The following is a 22,811-nucleotide window of genomic DNA, read 5'->3' as shown; positions in this document are numbered from 1 at the left end:
ATTCTGTGCCTTGCGCTCTAGGATGACCCTGCTTGAGCAGGGAGGTTGAACCAAATTACTCCCTCCACTTGTGGTTCCTTCCAACATTACTCATTCTGTGATATTCTATTGCAGTCAGCTGCAAACTTGCTAGAGAGCTCCAGTTCCAACCAATCTTGCATTTTAACTTTCCACTTCCTGGGTTTTCCCTAATTTCCTTATATTGTTTTCCCTCTAATGATTTTCTCTCTCTCCACTTACCACTGATTCACTTGCTTATGCTTTCTTCCACCAGCTCTCACCTTCATATATCTCTTCAGCTCCGACACACTCCTAGGGCAGCAGTTGCCCTTTGACCTCTCTCCAGCTCCCCTTTTCCCATTCTCATCCCATTTCCTAACCAGCTGCCAAATCTGATCCATGTTTATCTGGAAAATGAAGCTGCTTCCCTTCATCTTAGTTTGGCTCAGCACCAGGTATCTGCCTGCCAAACTAAATGGCCTCAAGTCACAGAGGTGCAGATAATCAAGCCCTATAAGGCTACAGCACTTCTACAGATGTCTGTGGAGTATTCCCAACCTCCTCACAACCTCCACCCTTGCTTAGGTAAATTACTGCAGCATTGCTAAGGTAACTTGTGGAGAAAGGAATCCTGAGAAACACATGAAATGGACTCTTCTGTAATGTCCAGTCACACCCGAGAAGAAGAACATTCTGCACAGGCTGAGGCAGCTGGTTCCCCACTGTCCTTACCATCTGGGAAGCAGCTCCTTTGAACATCTTGGATCCTCAGCATCTACCTAAGAAAAGCCCCACTGCCAACTATTCCATCTCTCAAATAAGCTGTCTAGTGCCACACAAAGCTTTCAAGATTCATTATTAGTTGCTGCAGGAAATAGGCTTGGGCATTTCACAGGTTCATAATTCCTCCAATTCTTTCCTAATTAGAAGTGCATTTGCCTTATTTAATCTACATCTACCGTAGTGATGCTTAAACTATTTTCTAGAAAGCAATTACTGGTCTTCCTACTTGTAAACAGAAAATCTGCTTCAAGATTTTAATTATTGTTTTCAGTTTCTCAAGTTGTACAGTTTACTGCATAGGTGGATGAGTGAGGGCTAAGGTTTCTAAAACCTTACATGGAAGTCATGCCTGGTGACTAGTGACTACACATAGAAGCTGACTTGGTTCTGCAGCATCTGACAACTTTAAACACTTCAAAATGAAACTTGGGCAACAGTTGAATGTAGTAAAACAGCACTAGCTATGGAAACCAATGCAGTCTTGCAGAAAAAGCCACCTTTATGTGAACTTAGGGGGCTGGGGTGTTTAATCATGATGTGCATTTGTGTTATCAAAGCTTTCCCCACTACTGCTTGGGAGATCAGGTGGGTTGGAGCTGTGGGTGGGTAGAGTATCTCCGGCTGGCTGATATTTCCTTTTTCAGGTGACCACATATACCTACCTAGAGTTCTAAGTTCTACAAACAGTGCATTAAACATGAGCCTCCCAAGAAACCCTTCTCTGTGGGCTAAGTACATTGACTACTAACAATAGCCAAGGGACTTAATTGTCATCTTCAAAAATATAAAACAACGTGATTCAGATGGCACAACCATGAGTATATGGAGTGAAAACAACAATCCACAGAAGGACTCATCCATATTTTTTCCTGTACTAGAAAGGGGAAATAAAATGTACTGTTAGGTTGGGGATTGGACAAAAACTTCATTGTTGCTAATAAATGCTACACTCACTTATTAGCAACATTACTTCAGAATTAGTATTACAGAAAACAATTCCTTCATATAACAGTCAAACAAGAGTATTTTTCAGCAAATAAAAATTCCATATTCAATACTACAGGTCAAGGACACAGGAAGAACAGACTGCAGCCGTGAGCTGCATGAAATGGAGGGAGGGAAAGGCAGGAAAGAACTTGCAGGACTAGGACTTGGAGGCAGAGGGATGGAATAATCAAAAAGTAAGACCCTTTAGGTAAAGCCTTTAAAGGGGCATTTACAGCTGTATTGTTTGCTTCTTGCTATATATTCCAGGATACAGAGCAATATACATTCTTTTGTAAGCATAAAAAGTTTTGTTACTGCACAGAGTTTATTACTCTTTGTTCATTAGGGCTGCCAACTGTAGGATTTTTTTTCCGTTATTTTTTCATGAATTTATAGTAACAGCTTAGAATTATCTAATCAAATAAAAACTAGAAATACACTAGAACAATGACATTACACTGGTTTATAAAGATCAACAAATGCCAGTTCCATTGTCAAGACCATCTGTCCTGCTGTGAAATCAAACAATATAAAAATGGCATTATGGAACAGTTAACACCATTCTAACCAAGACCCCTACCTTGACAATGCTTTTTAGATCCTGCACATACATCCTCTCTGTCTCCAGAATCTCTTGGACAACTCTGTCTACGTAGAGAAGCTTCGGACTGGTGGGCTCTGTGACGAGGGACATTGCACAGTTTTTGCTCGCTCCTCTTGGTTCTACTTTCCTTGGCACGCTTGGCCTTTTTTCAAGGCTTTCCTCAGGATCCTCTTGTTCAACAGTGGAGCTTTCGCATGTCTTATTGCTGGAAAATCGCCTGGCGGGGACCAGTTCTAGCTTGATGGCACCAGTTTCTTTATCCTGGTTGAACAAACCCAAGTGGCTGTTGGAAACCAAGGTCATTCTGCTTCCAAAGGAGCAGTGACTGTCCCGGGAGGATGCAGAGGAGGAAGTGGAACTAAAGCTGACAGGACGGTCACTGTCTGACAGGTCCATGGTGTTTTTTTCACAGTAGCGGAAAGGTCTGCTCTCCTTGTGCAAATCTTCCCCTTTCGTCTTGGAGTCAAGTGCCTCTGTCACAGCTGGTACAACATCAAGAGGCAAGTGGAAGTCATCTAAATAAACAAACAGAAGTGAATTTACTGGTGCTGCCCCACATAACACAGAAGTTGCCAGCAGACCATTTAAAGCCTTTTGCATAAAAAACTGCCACAACACTATTTTAACTTTTTAAAAGACAACCAAAACAATATGATTTGGGGGTCACTGTGACTCTAACGCTTTTTAGGTGACGGGGATCCCCCACTGGGGGCTACAACAGAGGCATCACATCCCTCCTGTTCACATGTATGTCTCTGACACATCCTTCTTGTGCCAGCATGCTAGGCTTGTTGCTAGCACAGGCACTGCTCAGGCTCAGCACAGGAGAAAAATGGGACTCACGGATTTTCCCTAAAGTTAAAAAACCCACTCGACTCTGTTGGGAGCAGTCTCTGCTGTCTCCAGCTGAGCACTGATCATGGTTTGGGAGGTTTGGAAAACTCAAGAAACACACAGGGATACCAGAAAGTGTCTTTTGTTTTGAATCCTGTAAGGCCAACAGTCAAACAAAAACTAAAAACAGTTACGAATTACCAGCTCTGTGGCTTGTACAAAAACACTAAAAGTGTAATGATTTCCCAGTGAAAATAATGTAGTTTCTGAAGAAAGAGTCCCTGCAGGAAAGAGTACTGCCAAATAATTCAGTTTTCTACTGGGAAAATAAATCATTCTAAAACTGTTCTTCTCAAGCCAGAATATTATCCCCTGCTGAACTGACCTAAAGCTGTTTTTCAGATCAGTGCAACAACAAAATAAGATGTCTGTCTTCCTGTCGGCATTTCAATTCTGCTTTATTTTCATTGCCAAAATGCCCTGCAGGACACTGTCCACAATGCAATGCAGATTTGTCTCTGGCCAAGTTGTGTGTGATGCAGCATGAGAATCTACAAAAGCAGTTGCAGATAAAATCAATACTTCAAGGCTTCATTTCTGTAAGAACTGTCCACCCAAAAAAATCTTGCCTCAACTTTCAGAATTTCAGAATGTCTGTTCTGTGAAAAAGGGAACCTTGTGACAATTTAGGAAGAAAAGCAATACTGAACCTACCCACAGAGTGGGTAGCTTAGTCCTTATTTTAGTTCAGTGACAACCTCACTTTTCAAAAATCATACCAGCAATTACAGCTCTAGACAACAGTTTCAGTAAAGAAACCCTAAAGCTGCAAATCAAACCCGCCCAACCTTTAAGGTGGTCCTTCTTGAACTGAGGCAGACTTGCTACGCAATTACAAGCAGAAACCTCCTGAACATACGGCTCATACAACTGTCAGAGCAGGGGGAGAATTTCATTCAAAGCAGAAAGCAACTCTCTCATTTTTCAAAATCAATCCAAAGCAAACAGAAATAAAATCCCAGAGAAGCATGTTTTGATTTATTTGGCCTATCTTGAATGCATAAGATTTTATTTGTATGTGAGTAATTAATAGTGCCATTTCAGTGATGATGGTATTAGCTTTCTGTTAAGAAGTATTGCCCCCAAGGTGATGCATGGAATTAAACAGAGTAATTTGCTCATTACATGGGTTAGAAATTGGCCATTGGATTAAAAAACTAATTTGGCACCTCTGTACCCCTGGTTTTACCTTGTAGTCCAAAAATCTATAGCCTTTCTTTGTGCCAGGTTCTTCCAGCTTTGCAGCATAGAAGCATATTTTCTTACCCTTTTTCAATAAACCACATCAAGTACCAACTCCAAAATAAAATATAAAGCAGTAAACCCAGAAAAAAATTAAAACTGAAAATGCAGTGAAGTTCTCATGTTTCCAAAGGGGTACAGACAATGATGTTCACCTTCCTATTACTTGCGATAAGAAAGAATACATTTTTGAAAAGAAAGAATGTAGTTTTGCTATCAGCTTTGGATTATTTTTCACGTTTAAGTTAGAAAGCACAATGTTGCTGTGCAGATGAATGAAAAATGCCCCCCTTGAAAAATGCACAGGACAAACAAGATAATAGGGATACCCCTCTGATAACTTAACTCCAAGATATTTTGCTAAAATTATATGACAAAGAAACACCTGATTAGCCACATTTAGGGGGGAAATAAAGGATTGTTGTGAAGTTCTGTTACCCCACACTCTTTTCATCCTGTTTCACTGATATGCGGTCTGCCTCTCAGATAATAACCTGAAGGCATTAATATGTAGCATTTGCTTTGCAAGTACTGTCAGGCTCATTAATATGAAAAAACCCAAAACACAATTCATGTCGATGACATTAGAATCAGAAAAAATGTTAAAAGTAGTTTTACAGAAGCATCGTACCCAGAAGCATTGGGAGATCTTAACATGTTTTAGACAAGCAAACCAAACAAACCCACTTATTTTCTTGTTTAATGACAATGTCGTTCTTCATCAAAAAAAACAAGAATTAGTTGTAATAGTTAAAATGGGCTTGCAACCCAGGCATGCAACATGGTTGACTCAAGTTCCTCCATTTTTTTATACAAATTAATATTCCTGTATGCTTCTATATAAATTACACCAAAGTATTTGCTACTTGGTCTGTTTTGTCCTCAAAGCCTCATCCTGACTATTAACTTCAAAAGTTACTTTTTACTTCATTCTTATTCCTTTCCCAGCCAGGTGTAAATTGGTCCTTCGGTTTCTCTGTGGAGAACTTTTGTTAAAATTTTGTCCATTATACCTCCAACCAGCAAAGCACATTTCTCAGGGTCCAGTCTGATGGCACAAAAGTCCAGTGCTCCTGCAGAGCAGCAGCTAGGCACCTAGGCAGCTGGTGCACCTGGCAAAAAGGCAGGTCACAGGGGACTGGGGATTTCAGCATGTCACAGAACCAGGAAGCAGCTCCTTTTCCCCAGCTAGCAGGTCCTGTACCAAACACCCTGCCTGCGAAAATCAGAACTTGGGGACACACTGGCTCTGCCAACCTCTCAATTTCTGCCTCAGGTACAGGCAGCTGTTACAAATCCATAGCCCTTCCCAATGACACAGGATCTGTAAATGTTCCAAGGCTTCACAGATTCATCTTCAGAAACCCCTCTGAGACTAGGCACTGGTGAGGCCCTGTGTTTAGTTTTGGGCCCCTCACTACAAGAAAGACACTGAGGTGCTGAAGTGTGTCCAAAGAAGGGCAATGGAGCTGGTGAAGAGGAGCAACTGAGGGAATTGGGGGTGTCTAGAAAAGGAGCCTCAGAGGAGACCTTATCGTTCTCTACAACTACCTGAAGGGAGATTGTATCAAGGCGGGGGTTGGTCTCTTCTCCCAAATAACAAGTGATAGGACAAGAGGAAACAGTCTCAAGTTGCACCAAGGAAGATTTAAATTGGATATTAGGAAAAATTTCTTCACCAAAAGGGCTGTCAAGCACTGGAATAGGCTGCCCAGGGACACGGTGCAGTCACCATCCCTGGAGGTATTTAAAAGGCATGTAGATGTGGCATTTGTTGACATGGTTTAGTGGTGGACTTGTCATTGTTGGGCTAATGGTTGGACTCAATCATCTTAGAATCATTTAGGTTGGAAAATAACCTCTATGATTACCACCCCCCCCCCCCTCCACCCCCCACCCCCTCCGCTGTTAAAATCCGGAACAGAGTTTTTAGATGATTTCTGCAGTCATCAGTGCATCAGAAAAGGCAGCAGTTGAATTGAGTTCACTGCCACAGACACGTGCCCATCCTCTTTTCTCTCAGGGTGTACATTTGACTTTTCAGAGCTCTAGTACAGTTTTACTCCACAGTTGTACTGCAAAGTAACTTTACTCTTGCACCAGCTACCTAAGGTCTGTACCAGCTAGCTGGCTGGTGAAAAATTTGCAAGTGAATTAATGAGAGTGAGGGGAGAGTAAACGGTCTCCCTCAGGATGGCTCTCTATGAATCATACCTGACCCAGTGCCTTTGCAAACCCTTTAACCTCTTACAAATTTCTGTCTTTCATACTATATAAAGCAAGTCATTTGTCCCATATCCTGTGGAAGTGACTTACAAGCCCCCTCCCTCTAATCCCCCAGTTTCAGCAGCAGCACCAGTGGGTAGATGCACTCATCAAAACAGTGCTGCAAACAGTGTGTGTAATTGTAGGTACCCCCAGAGCCTGCAGAGGCACATGCTCTGAGCAAGTCTTGTATACCATGACCCACATCTGGCCCGGTTCACTGCTTTTTTTGTTAGGCTTTCTTTTGGTTACTGAACCTTTTCAAGGATGAACCAAAATAATATTGAGAACTTTTGTCAGTTGTGAATAATGGTATTTAACTCAGTCTGGGGAGAAAAGAAAAAGAAATATTCAATTTGCATACTTTAATTAAGGAATAACAGTAATTACTTGTTAGTTCAGCACTGAAAGGAGGATAATTACTACTTGTCCCTACTCAGAAGGAAACACACTCCCCAAACAAGGTCATTTCTTGTTTGTGCCTTTGCATTAATTCAGTTAGTCTCTCCCCCTTCCCAGACCCTGCAAACCTCCCTGCTCCTGCATCACACACGCACAATGGCATGGCACGACCCCAGAGCACTCCCCAGAAAAACAATGACATGTTCCTATTCTACTGACATGCAAGGCCAAGAAATACCTGCATTTCATCCCAACAGGTAACTCTAACATTAGTTACAACACTGAAAGCACATGCAAAGTAACCATCCTGGCATATCTCATGTTTTCAGTGTGCAGTCATAAACAAGCTCTCACCAAAAATGCATACCCTTCTTCTATTACTTGCTTTTCTTTAACCTCTTCCTGTAACTATATTCATAGTAATGATAAATGGTTTTCCATTATCTCTGCAGCTTTGGCTATGCTAGAACATTAGCATACAATGAGAGATAAAGTTCTTTGTATTTAAATATAAAATTGACTTAAAGATCCTCAAGTCCTATCTAAATATAGGTGTTTATTCCTCCAAGTTGTTTACTGCACATGATGTTTTAAGAAATACGAATCGCACAACAAAAAACTCACAAGTCAATTTATATTCATGATTAGCATTGTTGTTGTCTTTCTCCTGGCATGAAAAAGAGCACATCAGGTGTTATCTACAATGACAACATTACCAGAAATTACAGTATTCACATCCTTTGGAAGTTTAGCTACAAAAAAAGTGATGAGACTACAAGAAATACCTTTCCTGTTTTTCCCTTGAGATATTTTCATATTTCAGACAAAGCATTCATACTGTGGATACAATTAAGCAAATTTGTCCAGAACAATTTCTACATCCAGTATCAAATTCAAAATGCAACACTGGAATTTAGAAACAAACATAAATGTTCTACAGACTCCTGACCGAGAAAGATTAAATTAAATTACAGGAATCTCAGATTATTTTAAATACATATCCTCATATCCTCTGCTCTGAATACTGTCCAAGTGAAGGTCAGTAGATTTTAATCACTAAATTTTGTATATGAACGCATATCAGTTCTAAAACTAACACCCTCTGTGAACAAAATCACATTAGAGAGCTACAATATTTGCAGGATTACATCTCTGGTCTGGACTGTCACAAATGATACTCTGCCAAGTATTTTAACTGAACTTTGAGGAACAGAAATCTCATTTATTAAAAATCTCACAACAAGGGAAAAAAGTCACCAACTAATGTGCTTCTGTCTGTCAAATTACTGTCCCCCCGCCCCCGCTCCCTGCAATACTTAAAGCAGAATAGCTTCTGTCACAATCAAGCATGCTAATATCCGAGAACATTATCGCAAGGGAAAATCCTCTGCGACAGTATCTCACCACTGAAGAATGTCTCCGGCTCCTTGCACCCAGGATTAAAAAGTCCCCTCTATTTTTCCAATCCTCTCAAAGAACCCACGACCTACCTGTGTGGTAGAGGAGAGGCGCGGGCTCTGACTTCAGCTGTTCCCGAATTAGCTCACTGGGCACTCAGGTAAAATGAGAAGCTCTTACTAGTCTGTACAGCTCCTTCGCCAGAAATATTGCATGAGTCAGCTTTTATCTATCAAAACTCTAAACACAAAGGCTTTACAGAAACCTGATTCACAACTTTCTCACCGCCTTTTCCCCAGTGCACCGACAGTCTTCGGCATCACTAAGAGCTTTAAATGAAACATGACATCATGCAATTCAGGGACAGGACAATGGGCATCACTGTGGGTAACTTTAAATGCACACTTCACTGAGCAACACCCATTAACTTCCATTTTTCCAGGCACAACACTGTGAAAACATCAAATAGAGTCCCCACTTCCACAGCATTTATTACGCTTTTCTCCTTGATTTGCAGACAATATCGATACACATGTAAAGCAAATAAATCACCCACTGGTATTGTGAAACTTCTGTGTTTATGTTAAAAAGTCCCATGAACTTGCAGTGTAATAGGATGACCCTCAGCACTAGAATCATTCTGGATCTTATTCTGCCCTAACATAAACAGGAACAGGCTTTTGCAGAGTGCTTGCAATGCTTCAGTGGTTTTTTTTTAAGAGCAAGAGGAAAGACTTTCAGAAGAAAATGTGAAAATCAAACTATCAAGTGCTCTGTGCTAAATCACAATGAAGCAAAGTAAAAGGGAAAAAAATGAGGAGAGAGGACACAGTGAGAGGAGAAACAGGAGAAAAGCTGAAGAACAGAGACAAGGAGAAAAAAGGATATAGACTGGTGCTAACCGGTGAGAAAGCTGACATCTCCTTGGCCTGTGGAGAGGGTGGTGGCATTTCTATCTTGGAGCTAGGAGGCAAAAGAAATCAGAAGAGTTCCCAGATGCTGGCACTACTTTCCATGTGTGTTCTCAGAGCTGCGTGCTCAAACCTAGCCCACAAAGAGGCACTCTATCTTTAAAATCACACTTGAAATTCACTACCTCTATCCTTGTATATAACATGGCCTCGGCTTCATTCAGAGTTTTCCTAAAGAGCACAGTCCTTGAACAACGCCTTTCAGCAGGAAACTGGAGGTAGAAAAGGAAATGAAGACAGCCTTGAGACCATTTGCAAAGCTGTAAAACACTTTGATCTGAACGTCAGGGCTCTTGGGGTGAAAGTCCCTTTTACCCAGGCTAAAAGATCAGGTGTTTACAGCCTGTTGCCATGCTGACACATTTCAGATCATTGAGACATACTCTCTCTTGCATATATTCTCCTGTAGTTTTTGAGGATTTTGTTAATACTTACATATTTACATTAAAAGATCTTTTTGCAAGATCTGTGCAAAATACTTTAGACAAAGCTACCACATATCTGTAAGTCTCGGACACACTCGCAGGTGCAGGATGGCCAACGCTAGCCCCAAAGTTCTCAGTACCCACAGTGCAGTACCCAGGTACTCAAATCAATTGAATGTAGCAAATTTACCACACATTTGCTATGCTCCACGTTCACACATGTTTCTGTCAGAAGCTAATGACTCACTCCTCTAAACCTCTACTTCCTCACACCTTGTGCCCACCTTGCCTACAGAGTTTTTCTTATCTGTATGTCTTATGAGATACAAATAATACCCACAGCTTCATCATTTAGTGATGACAAACCTGAGCTCTGAAGGCTCAGTGACAGTGTTTCACATCTGTTTCAGCAGGCTAGGTAAAAGCAGGGGCTGCAGCAATGCAGTGTGAGCTTCAGCCACTGGTCTGAACTGGCAGAGTTAGCTCTCATGAGCATTACTGTGGGTAGAGGGAAGAGAAGGTCCTTATTTCTCTCTGCCTTGTTTTTTCATCTCTGCACACCCACATCTGACCTTAGCTCTCCCTTCCATCCCCATGTATAAGTCAGCAGAAGTCACCCCCATACAGTGAGACTTCCTCAAGAACAACCCCTCACCCTCCATCACTTTAAACATACATAGCACTGAGAGCTATCAGTGCGGAAGACTAGAAATGAAAAAAGCCTTCTAATTTTACTAATGAAACAAACGAAACAGGACACTGATGTGCGGCAGGCTGGCCTCTCTTCTGATTTTATAACATTTCATATATTCTGTTTATCTGCATTATATTTTAGGAGTTGTATGCGTGTCTCTGCCCCATCTCCTGCTCCCTCCAATTGTATGCAGTGGCATAAGACCCCACTTTTAGTGTATCAGGTTTAAGATTTGAGAAGGGTGACCTCTTTTTATTTTGGAACAAGGCTTTGATTTTTCTAAACTTGAACAATAGGTTTATAGAAGTGAAGAATTATGTTATTCTATAGTTCCCAACTGGCTAAGGATTTACTGAAGAATTAAGTTATCCTCAGCAAAATTTAAAAAAAACAAAAACCCTGTAACTCAACCACAAGGTACATTCAGGCTAAAGGACACACTGACATCTTCCCTGGAAGTGCAATGTAGTGTATTAATAACTCTCTGCAATGCAGTAGCTATTTAATCTGTATACAGTACTGCAGAGATACCTAACAAAAGGAACAAGCTATCACATCCTGCTGATGTATTGCAGCACAAATAAAGCATATGAATCCAATGCTTCATTTATGGGCCTTTTAAAAGAATTGTTTACCATCTTCTTGTGCATTTTGACGGTTTGCTTCTCTCCTATTAAAAAAAAAAGGTACAGGTCTAATCTTTTCTAAATCAGAGCAAATGAAAATTTAGTGAAGACTTGTAGGTATGAATGCATATGGAGGAGTACTACTATAGACAACAAGGAGGAGTAACACCCTAGATGACAAACAATCAAAGCTTTTACATCCTTTTCTTCTCTGCCCATATTGTCATTTAGTGAAGAAGCATAAACAGTTACTGTTCAACATGATGCTTGTGTGAATGTTTTAGTATTTTTACACTCAAGCTTTAGTGCTGGAATGAAAATCTACATGGACTCTTCTTTCCACTCAGCACCACACAGGATCAGGCCTTGCTGCTGGCACATTACTAGCACCTTTCCATGCTATGCTATATCACTGTAACAGTGCTTGGACATCAGGTCTGGTTTCTACTTCTTCCTGTTCTAACCTACTACTCTGAGCAAATGTCCCCATCACTTCAGCATATAACATACTACTGTTTTCAACTTCATCTAAACCAGCTCAAGTTGCTGCTCAAGTTCAAAACCTTTCAAAGCCCGCTGCAGCATGAGCACATGGGATATCTTGGCTAGGCACCCCCACCCTAGCACACAACACTTGTTGCTTTACCAAGAACACTGGGAGGTTTTTAAGATTAAAAAATGTTATCTGTCTCACTGTAAAGTCACATTCACACTTTTGAGAGTGATACACAGTTTCAGTAGAAGGAAACATAGCATTAGGAATCATTCTTGCTAGTTAAAGTGAAAATTTCATTGTGTGACCCTAAAGAAGGCATCTTTTTACAACTCATACCTTTCAATTTAACAAGAACTTGTAACTACAGTACCTAGCACAAACAGATTAGGTCTTTTAAACTCATTTTAACAGCCTGTTGTTTGCTTCTGCCACTGAATTTTCTGTTGACTTCCAAATCTTTACAGTTAAACACAGTTTAAATACAGTTTAATTTAAATACAGTTAAATCTTTACATGAAACAAAAGATATTCTGTAAAAGTCAGTTTCCTGAAACAGCTGACACTGTTAGATGCCAAACAGAAGTGAGTTCTGAAGCTTCAAATAATTGATGTTTTTCTTTAAATACAGCTAAATGATCTCTCCCATTTGATTTTCAACTGAAGACACTTACTGAAACCTCCTCTGCACCTCAGGAAGTTTAGCGACTAGAATTTTGAAGCAGAACTGAAATAGTAGCGGCAGACTCCTCCTAACAGTTGTTCACATTTCCAATAAAAGAAAAGCTTTCTTCTGTGTTTCTTCTCTTGAATAAAAATACAAGCTGCAGAATGCAGTATTCATGTTTACATCTTGGGGAGAAGAATCTTTAAATTCTACCCAGGTTAGAACTAAGACATATTGATTGTCTGCCTCCACCACAGACTGGCCCTGGCATTCAAGTCATCATTTGGTTTCTTATGCTCACCATCTTAAAAAGGGAACATTAGGTCTTGGTTTTTAAAATGACATTACAACAGTAAGCAAACAGCTCTTTCAAAACCCAGTTCGATAGGAATGTATTCAATGGCAGTTAAAGGACTTGGGTTTAATAAAGGACCGCAACAGATTTTTACAGCATAAAATAATCAGTATATTAAAATCTTATAACCCTTTAAATGAAAATAAATAAAAAGAAATAAAGCAGGTGTTCAAGTCCAAAGGAGTACAAAACATCCCGCGCCTTCTCACTATATTGCTTCTACAGTTAAGTATGGAACTTCACATAAATAAGGTCAAGAAGACTAAGATTGCCAAATGGCAACAAAATAACTGGTCACAGCAGAAAAGTCAAAAGGTATCTTATTGCTGCCACATATAACGGATCTTTAAAAATGCAGGTACCCCAAATCTTCATTTTTTATTTTCTACTGATGAACCTATTACATCCAGACTGCTGTTCACTTTGATTTGATCCTTCTAAATGGCCCATTAGAATATGGAGGGAAATCTGCACTTTTAAAGTATGGGCATCATGTTTTGTACCTTTCCTGTTCAATGTCCTTAACCTGTTGCAGTACAGAGAACATACAGCGCCACCAGAAAATGAAGCTTCCCTTCCTTATCATTAAGTTTTCAGGAGTGTCTGTGAAAGCCACTCCAATAGATCCGTGTTTGTGATGAAGAACTGGTTTCACAATGTTTTCAGAGTTGCTTTAAGGCCCTTCTGCAGTGTGTGCTATACTTCCTACTACTTTTTTGCTGTTATTTCATGAAGACAAACCACTGAGAACAAAATTCCTATCTCAAACAAACAATACTTTCCTTAGAGTTTTTATATGCAAGAAGCAAAGCATGAATTGAGGTTGACATCACTGCAATGTCAGTGTACAGAGCAGTATAGCCTCTGTGCCAATATACAGATGGTGTTAATGCCTGGAACATTTATTGACATATCAGTATTCAAGATTAACAGTGACAACAGTCACACTTCAGAAGCCACAGGGCAAGAGGCAAACAGATCAGAGGCCTAGACTTGGTTACAGTGAACATTTGGTGCACAATTCACAACAACTGACTTACTGAGTCATAAGTCTTTCTCTGTACTTTCTTATCAGAACAATAAAATGCTTAATTTGAAGCAGTCATTTTATTAAAGCTATATATATATCTATCTATATTGCAGAGTCCCTATTGTCCTCTTTACCAACAGGCTTTAGAAAAATAATCCTATGGACTTGAAAGTATTAAAATTCTCTTAACATTCCTATTCAGATATATTTTAATTGAATTTTATAAACATGTAACTCCATACAAAGAAAGTCAGTAAACAAGAAAAGGATTTCTACTGAACGTTGGATTTATTATGCAATTTTTGTCAATCTGGAGGAGAAAAACTGACAAATACAAAAAAGAGAGAGGCATGAAACCTCATTCTTAAAAATATACCACTATGTGTTTTACAGCAAGGTAGACAAAATGTAAAACATTCACGGAAAGACATCAGGTAACTGTCTGCTTTCATCCTCCCGCTTTCCTGACTTTTGTAGTCAGTACCATATTACATCTCTTTTGCAGCCTTCAGACACTTCTACACTGGCTAGTTTTCAGAGTTCTTGAAAACTATAATAAACAACATTTAAAGCCGACCATGTGGCCCAAACACTGCCAGTATTCAGTAAACAACTCAGATGAGCCTTCTCAATGTTTAGATCAGAGACAGGGAAAACAGACACTTAGACTCCTATTTAAATCCTGTTAGTACAGCTAAAGGAGTAATTTTTCTCAGATTTCTCCTTTATGCTGTATCTTTCTTCCAAGATAGGGACATTGAATCCCACCATTTTCCTTGTTTGGGTTTTCCGCTTGCTTGTTTTCCATGAAAAAGGGGTAGCAAATCCTTCCTTATTTAAATATTAGAGCTGGAATGCAAATCAAATTCTCAAATCCAAAACACACAGCCTGGACTTGGAGAAACTTGGCCACAAAGGCTAATTTTGTGGTCTAATATGAGGGGGGGAGGAGGGGCTGAGGAGGGGAGGATGTATTAACTCTGTGGTGGAAATGCAGGTTTTTCCCAGAAAGCCACACTAAAAAACAATTCCTTTTGTTGTTCCTGTTTATAGAGAGAACATCAATGCTTTCTCAACTCCATACCCTACACACACGGGACCTTACAAGGTAATTCATTTAAGAGCCGTTCTCACAACTTAGCCAGAGCATCAGTTTATTTTAAAAAAACTTCACACAGTAAAACATTTATTTTCTTCCAAAACCTGTGATCAAATTTAGACCATTAAGCTGTAAATCCTCAGGGAAATAACTTCTGTTATGTCCATGCTTTTCCTTAAATTCAAATGTCACTTTCTACCTTCCCTCAGGGAAAGCTTTCACTTAACATCCAACCATGAAACTCATCAAGAGGGAAAAAAATCCTCCCCCCCCCTTCTTGTCTTCTCCCACGGGCACACTGCTGAGCTGTAAGATCCCTGCAGGGGACTCGCCACATACAAGCATGAAACTGGTAGAGCAAAGGAGTCGGGAGCAATGGCTAACTGCCCCCAGGCTTCTTCCAGCCCTCTTGCAAGGAGGCTACAAGCTGAAAATCAGTTTCCCTCGGTCTGCCCTGACATCCCAAGAGCTCCGACTTTTCACAGCTAAACAATGCTGCGCATTCACTATTGAGCCCTGAGGCGCAGAGACACACCAAGAGGCCACTACATTGGTATTATTCAACTACGTTCAGCCTGTTACCACAGCTATTAGCTGGCGTGCTCACTTTTCAAATCTTCATCTCTTTGGAAACCCTGACTACCATTATTTTATTACAAAGAGGCATAGGTTAAAAGAAGTTTAGTTAGGCAATTCCCTCCCCTCCCCTTTGGCATTACCTATAATGTATCACTCACACAGGCAGAATTTCAGTAAGAAGCTTTCACTTTTACAGTTATATAGAAATTCTGTCACTATTGAAGCGTTTCATTAACGAAAATTTCAGCAAAAGATTTGTGATGTTTATGTAATTAAATCAGTAAGAGAGTGAAAACACATGACCAGCCATAACAATTTAGTAAGATTCTTGAACCGAATCAGTTTGCAAATTTCATTAACTTTATTCAGCAAAACAGAAGAATGGTGGGTTTACTCATTTTTTTCTTTTTTTGCCATAATTTCTCTATACAGACCTGGATGAAATCAGCTATATTTATTTCTGCATCCAAAAACATCTCTCTCTCAATACGGTAGGCCATAAGAATGGCTATATCCTTCCCCAGGCAAAGTAACATGAGAGTAAAAGATGTCCCTTTTGCATTGAACAGTATTAATTTGTAGAGCACCAAAAGATATTAAAATTTCCGCCTCAATGATTTTTCAGTAAATACATGTTCTTTATAAGGTAAAACTAAAGGACTTGAAACACTTTAAACTATGTACAGACCCTGCCAATTACAAATTCATTGCAAAATATTTTGAAGGTTAGAAAAACAATCTGGAAGAAACATTCCTGTCTTGATGAAATTAGAGCAAAGTTCTTTGAAAACAATGACAAAGGCATCTAGCACTGAAGGCCTGAACAATATATAGCAAGAATAGTTAAACTGACTGTGATCATATTGCTGCCTTTTACATGGCAACTGCTACACCTGATCTTGACCCAGAACAATGCAACATCAAAAACTGAAAGAGCTTCACAGCTAAACTGTAACATGTATGTGTATGTTGATGGACAGAAGAGAAGCTACCAATGGTAAGAGATCTTCAATGGCAAAATTACCAGAGACTGGTAAAAAGCATCTCCCAAAAAGCACAGCACAGATCCACTGGAATTATTAAGAAGAAGCTTCAACATCAGTAATCCCCTTTGCCCTTTAAGGTGCAATAATATAAAGTTATTTTTAGGACTCAATGACCGGCATTGACACAAACTGTGTTTCTAGAAGTAAGCCATTTAGCTTACCAGAAGACTGTACAAATGCTAATACAGTTTGGTCACTACATTTAAAATATGTTGATATACGTTATATATGTGTTTTATTCCTGACTTACTCATACCTAAGGAAGAAGAATATTCTTCTAACACAGAAAATCCTACTAAAAAGTCGTAATGCTGCTGATAACTTGTTGATTACACTTTTGCATCTGCCAGTAACTCTACAATGGAAGAATACTGCACAGAGAGGAATGTGGGAGGATGAAAGCCTAGGAAAGCAAGAATGGAATGCCTAGCCACTCTTAACCAGTCACCACTGCCAATTTATAAGATTTTGAATTGAGGTCTTCCATTTTATAGATTTTCTTAGCAGTAACACACTAACACTGACATACAGGCATGGGAGCAAAATAAGTATTATAGGGATTTGCTATATTTGTTAGTGGGGGGACCATAAGGTTTTTTTCGTTATCAGGTTCCATATACCCTGAAAGTTCAAACTCCAAGTCCCACTATGTCAGCACTATCTCTCACATCTAGAGGTGGCAAGAAGCATATTTAAGATAAAAGACCTGATAATCACCATTAGCAAACAAGAAAACAATTATGCAGTATGCACTGAGTGTGTTATATTGGAGCCCACCATTTTCTCCCGGTATTGACATTCCTTTCTCTCATGTTTGCTTTTCTCTTTTCAAACTAACATAATTGGTTTAGGAACGTATTGCTGATACCGGTGGTTCTGCTTTGAGCCTGCAATATTACTCTGCACATAGTGATGTAGCTAGGAATCCCTCCTTAGCACTCCCACTTGCCCCTTCCATTTATCCCCTTTGTTACAGAGGTGAATGGGTGTGGGAAGTGACAGCTTATACTTAGTTGAAATAAAGGTAATTCACTACCCAACTCCACATTCTCATTTGAAATAAATTCATTTTAAGGGGAAAAAAAAAGAAAAGAAAATGAAAAAAACCTTCAGACTTGCCAAAGCAAAACAGAAGGGATGTGCATGGGGCACGTCGAGGTTTTCAGATTTCAGAAGTACTTAGCCACTGACTTTTTCCATATGAGTTTTAAGGAAACATTTATTGTATTGAAATCAGAAGCTACAATATCCACCCTACTAATATGAAAACTAGTTATCATTAGCCTAAGAGAATAATTTTTCACCCACTTAAAAGACAAGCAGCCCACAGGCGATGCTCCAGTTTCTGCCAGTACCCTTGAGCTAGAGCACAGCTGGCTCTCCTCCACCACAGATGCCCAGTCTCACTGGGAACAGAAGCCTCAGATAGTGAATCTGTAGGGTCCAGAATAGGATTATGCTCATTCAGATACTTTTGCTGCTGTAGGTAGGCCCTTAACTGTTCCCAAGTTTAATGCAGAAGCCACCTCACATGTCCTTATGACATGTAATCACTGTGGTGTCCTCGGGCACTGCAACACATTCAGATATATTTTTTTATGACATAAGGAGAGAAAAAAGAAATCTTTCAACTTTATGCACATATTTATGCATAATATATATAATAATCATCTATTGCCAGATGATACAACTTATTTTGAGAAAGAAGGACAAAACGACTTGCTGTCACTATTGCAACCCTCCACTTTTACTGGAAAAATACAGACAAGGTTAAGTAGTTTTGATATAATAAAAACATATGTTTTCCAAGTGTGATAAAAGTAGGACTGGCATTAAGTTGCTGAAGCCTGAAGGTTTGATGGATATAATACCTGAGTCAGAAGACAGATAGAACTACTTCTTTCTTCAGCACCTGCCTGCACCAGTGACTTGGGACACTCCTGAGCCCGGGGTCAGAGAGAGCATCAGAAAACAGAAATCCTGTAAACCAATTCCTCTCTGAACACTTTAAGCTCCTGTATTTCCCTGCTTGTTACAATGATAAGGGCATTTTGGGAACTTCACACAGGGGTCCGTGCTCTTGATTTTTCAGACCTGTCTCACTTGTCACACTCAACTTCGTTGCACCTCCTTTTACAGTGAAGAATTAGTGGTCTAATCTATTGCAAGTCATTTTTACAGTCATGTGTCTAAGAGATGGCAATAAAACTTTAAAAAAATTCACCTTTTATTCACCACATGAAAATTCAACATGCAGTCACATAACGGAAGAGGAAGGTCTCTTTTTTTCTGATGTGCAAAAATCATATGTAAGCATACTCCCTCTTCGTTGCGTTAGGCTCAGTTTACACTCTGATCATAACAAGAGATGTTTCCTTCTGTAGTTGTTACCCTATACTTCAATCTCGCATCACAAACAGCCGGTCTTGTAAAAACAGGGATGTCAAAAGGTTAAGAAATGAACAAATAGATTTTCTCCAGCTGTAGAAAAGACAAACTCAACCCTCCGGAACACAGGAGAAAAGTATTACTAAACCAAATATCTGGTATTGATTGAAAATGGAAATAAAGGAGTGGGTTAAAATAATCTAGCAAAAAAAGTAAGCAACTGCATGAAGAAATACTTTCAATTCTGGAAAACTACATGATCTTGAAGTAGGAATAAAAGCTTCTTAACAGATATATGATCTGGTGTATACGTTATGAATACAAAGCAAAATCCATTATAATAAATACCCAGTTTAACTAAGCATTATTGAAATACTAACAAGAGTATATTAGTAATAATCATGTATCAGCATAAAGGTTGTTCAGCATGGACCACAAACATTTAATAAATCTCACATACTCCTCTATTACAGAGGTTGTATCAAATTTGTAATGCTCCTAAATATTTGATACTGTGCTTTCAACATTTGGCTTTTATGAAGGAAGCAAAATGATCTGTATTTTTCCCTCTGCTTACAGCCTTTAAATCTAACAAGCCTTAAACAGAAAGTTACCTTCTTTTGCAGGGTGGGGAAAGGGATTTCCTAAGGCTTTTCTTTTCTCCTCTTTCCTCCCCACCCACCAGTAAATGAAATTAAAGGTCAGCAAGTATTCAGTGCAGTGGAAAGCCCCAGGTTACAAAAAATAAATGAATTAAAAAAGCTATCCAAGATTACAATAAGTGGACATGTACTCCCTAGACCATTTCCAAAATGCAGACATGGTTGTGGAAATACATTAAGTATCTTAACATTACGAGCAAACATAACTAAAGTATATTTATATGCATTGCAAAAAACCCCACATCATAAACAGGCAAAACATACCTCCCCAAATTTTGGTTTTGTCATTTGAGACATAGGAAACACTAATGTAACACGTTTCCCATCTGCTGTTTTTCTCTCTGCACTCTGAAGGCCCAGGAAAAATGTATCTTTAAAAAATATTTTCTTAATACATATTCTTTAAATATTTTCTTACTCCTTTTGACAGGTTGTAATAAAATAGTTATCTATTTTTTTTTGCTAATTAAAATGCTTGCAAGATGATTAAATGCTACTATAAGGATATAACAGACAGTGAGAAAAATACATTTATGATCTTAATTTTCAGACCAGTTTGGTCTCAGAGCACTCAGAGAGTCACTTTAAATGCCTGTTAAGCCGAGTAGTGGGCTTGCCTCTCTCCTCTCACTCCGGATCACATACTCTCAAAGCCCCATTAGTGCTCACTACAGCAGTAATGATCCTGAGGGCACCCAGCTCTGTTTTCACCTGCATCAGGCTTCTGCTAAAGCTGGGCAGCTGCATGACTGTAAGTGCCAGAGGGAGGGGGAGTGGTAGGAATACATGGCCCAGGGACTACAGGGAGAAGAGGGTCATCCCCTCTGTCACTGCACCAAAGTTTGGAAACCTCTGGAAGAACAAAGGCACTTGCACTCTGGAGCTGTACAAACCACCAGGCTGAGCTGTCCTAAAGACTGGACAGCTGTTTTTTGCAAGTTCAACTAAAATACATGCCCGTGCCTTTACCTATCAAAGGACCTTTGGGGAGGTATTGTGGGTTATTAAAAAGCATAAGAACCTGATGACAGACAGGCAGACTGACAGACCATATCCTCTTTATATCCTCATTTAAATATAGACTTTAGCTTCAGGTATGCAGTCTCATTGATTAAACTGGAATTATGAAATCTAACAGCATGTGTGTGTGTGTGTGTGTGTGTGTGTGTGTGTGTGTGTGTGCAGAAATGCATATACAACACATCAGTTTCTGGACAGGCATCGCTTCCTATCAGCTAATTCAAACAAAACTGAGTTGCAGTAAGCCTCAGTGACTTCAGATGTACATTTTGGGAACTTTTATTTCCTGTTAGAGCTAGATACTTTGGGCAGTGTTAAACATATCCTATTCCTTTCTTTCCACATTCTCCCACAACAAGAAGTATAACTTCACTTCGATCCATCTTCTGTAGAGCACTTACATGGAGACCAAGACATAAAAGTGACTTATTTTGAACCATAGAAAGGTACTGAACTTGGTTTACCCTGAAAGCTAGCAAGTTAAAGGGAGAATGCTTCTGCAAAGGTTTTAGTAAAATTAATCAATAACTTTTTTCAATAGCTAGCAACTTTCAGAAAGAGAAAATCTTCCAATCTCAAAATGAAACTAGAATGGTTTGTGAGACCATGATCTGCTTGATCTTTAACTAAAGATGACAACTATTTATGCTTTCACAGGTATCTGTGCATCACACTTCCACAAATCAATCTCTAGAGATAAAACATTAATAGGGATAGGAATAGGGTATTATACTGACACCAAAATAAAAAAGACTTTGCACTTTTATGATTTATGTATAAATACACCATGAAGCATCTCTGAAACACTCAAACACTGCAGTTACTCTCTGTATCACCTGCTTCTTTTCCCCCATCTCAAAGAGAAATGGCAAATGAAATACCCAGAAATAACATATTTAGTGTTGTATCATAGCTTTTCATTCTTATACAGCTATGTCAACCCATACAAAATGCAATTATGAAGATAATCAAAACAGCTCCACAGCATTTAACATTTGCGACTCAGGTAGCGAATTAAAGACATTTGACTTGAGATGACAGAACACATGCATACAGAGATGAACAAACTTCAGTGGCCAAAGTGACTGATCATCCCAGTGATGCTAGACTCAATGACCAACTCAGGAAAGACCCTCCTGTGAAAATTTTTGGCATGAAAATACAGGGTGTCAGCTTTTGTAATTTTTCTTGCTACTTCATTCTTGGAAATAAAGTTACTTTAGAAATTAAATGAAGTATCACAATAAACTTTGCATTTTAAATGACTTGATAGTCCCTAAGTGCTTACTGCATTACATTATATAGCTGGTCTATGACAAAAAATGACCAAAAAAAAGCACCACATATAATTTTTACAGAACAGCATTATCAGAATTTTTATAAAAGATTCTATTTTTAAGATCTTATAGGAACTCTAAATATTGGTGAAAATTTTATACGAAGTAGGCAAAAGTGAGAAAGATGGAAAAGGTAAAAGAAAAGGAAAGGCTTACCCCAAAAAAATTGTCCTACGGTAAATGCAGATTCATTTTCACTGAAGGCATAACTCTATATACAAGACACTGCTCATTTAGTCCAACAAATAACAGATAATTGAATACTGCTGTTCTCAAACATTCTAGAAATATCACTGTCCAGAAACACGTCTGCAGAGTGAGCCCCCCACCCCTGCACTTGAGAAGCCATGTAACTTGTTACTCTCTTGGAGACCTTCCACACAGGATTAATGAGTGGCTAAGAGCCATCCTCTCATTTCAATTTTAAAACCACAGTTTTGATACTGAGCTGGATACCTGCCATTACTGCAGGCCTCAAAGACAAATATGGCTAAAAAAAAAAAGAAAGTGTTTTTGAGGAAAGTTCCTCTTGTCTGTCTGCTGCTCTGCAGCATCGTCAGCCTCCTCAGGGAGTGCGTTTATTCCACTGCCTGTTTTACATTCCAGTTTCAGAGAGCTGCAGGCCCACCAAGCAGTATCTTTCAGCTATTTAAGTTTGAGAATCCTCCAGAATTGCTTTCCATAAGCTCCCTGGGAAATGCTTCTTGACAAATTTGCACTACATCTAGAACTCAAACTTCTTGTACACACTACAAAAAAGGCTGATGGAAAAGACTTTTTTAAAATAGTAACATTCCCACCGCACATACACGCTGCATCACTATGCTAGACTTACATAATCTGG

The 22,811-nt window shown here is 39.3% G+C and overlaps 1 protein-coding gene across 5 annotated transcripts in view; it reads right to left on the bottom strand.

Annotated features, from left to right (window-relative positions):
* The window catches only part of PLEKHG1 (pleckstrin homology and RhoGEF domain containing G1), a 129,800-nt gene that overhangs the window by 46,322 nt on the left and 60,667 nt on the right, over positions 1-22,811 (bottom strand). For 4 of the 5 annotated variants that reach the window (XM_032683854.1, XM_032683855.1, XM_032683856.1 and 1 more), the window contains one exon: positions 2,351-2,889. In XM_032683854.1, the coding sequence (XP_032539745.1) occupies positions 2,351-2,889 (539 nt within the window). Of the gene's footprint in view, positions 1-2,350; positions 2,890-8,667; positions 8,766-22,811 lie in introns of those variants that run through there. The other variant, XM_032683858.1, reaches the window with a different exon arrangement.

Source organism: Chiroxiphia lanceolata, chromosome 3 (genome assembly GCF_009829145.1).
Source record: "Chiroxiphia lanceolata isolate bChiLan1 chromosome 3, bChiLan1.pri, whole genome shotgun sequence".
Classification (NCBI taxonomy): Eukaryota; Metazoa; Chordata; class Aves; order Passeriformes; family Pipridae; genus Chiroxiphia; species Chiroxiphia lanceolata.
The sequence above is the reverse complement of the archived record's forward strand: the minus strand, read 5'-3'. Positions and strand labels throughout refer to the sequence as shown.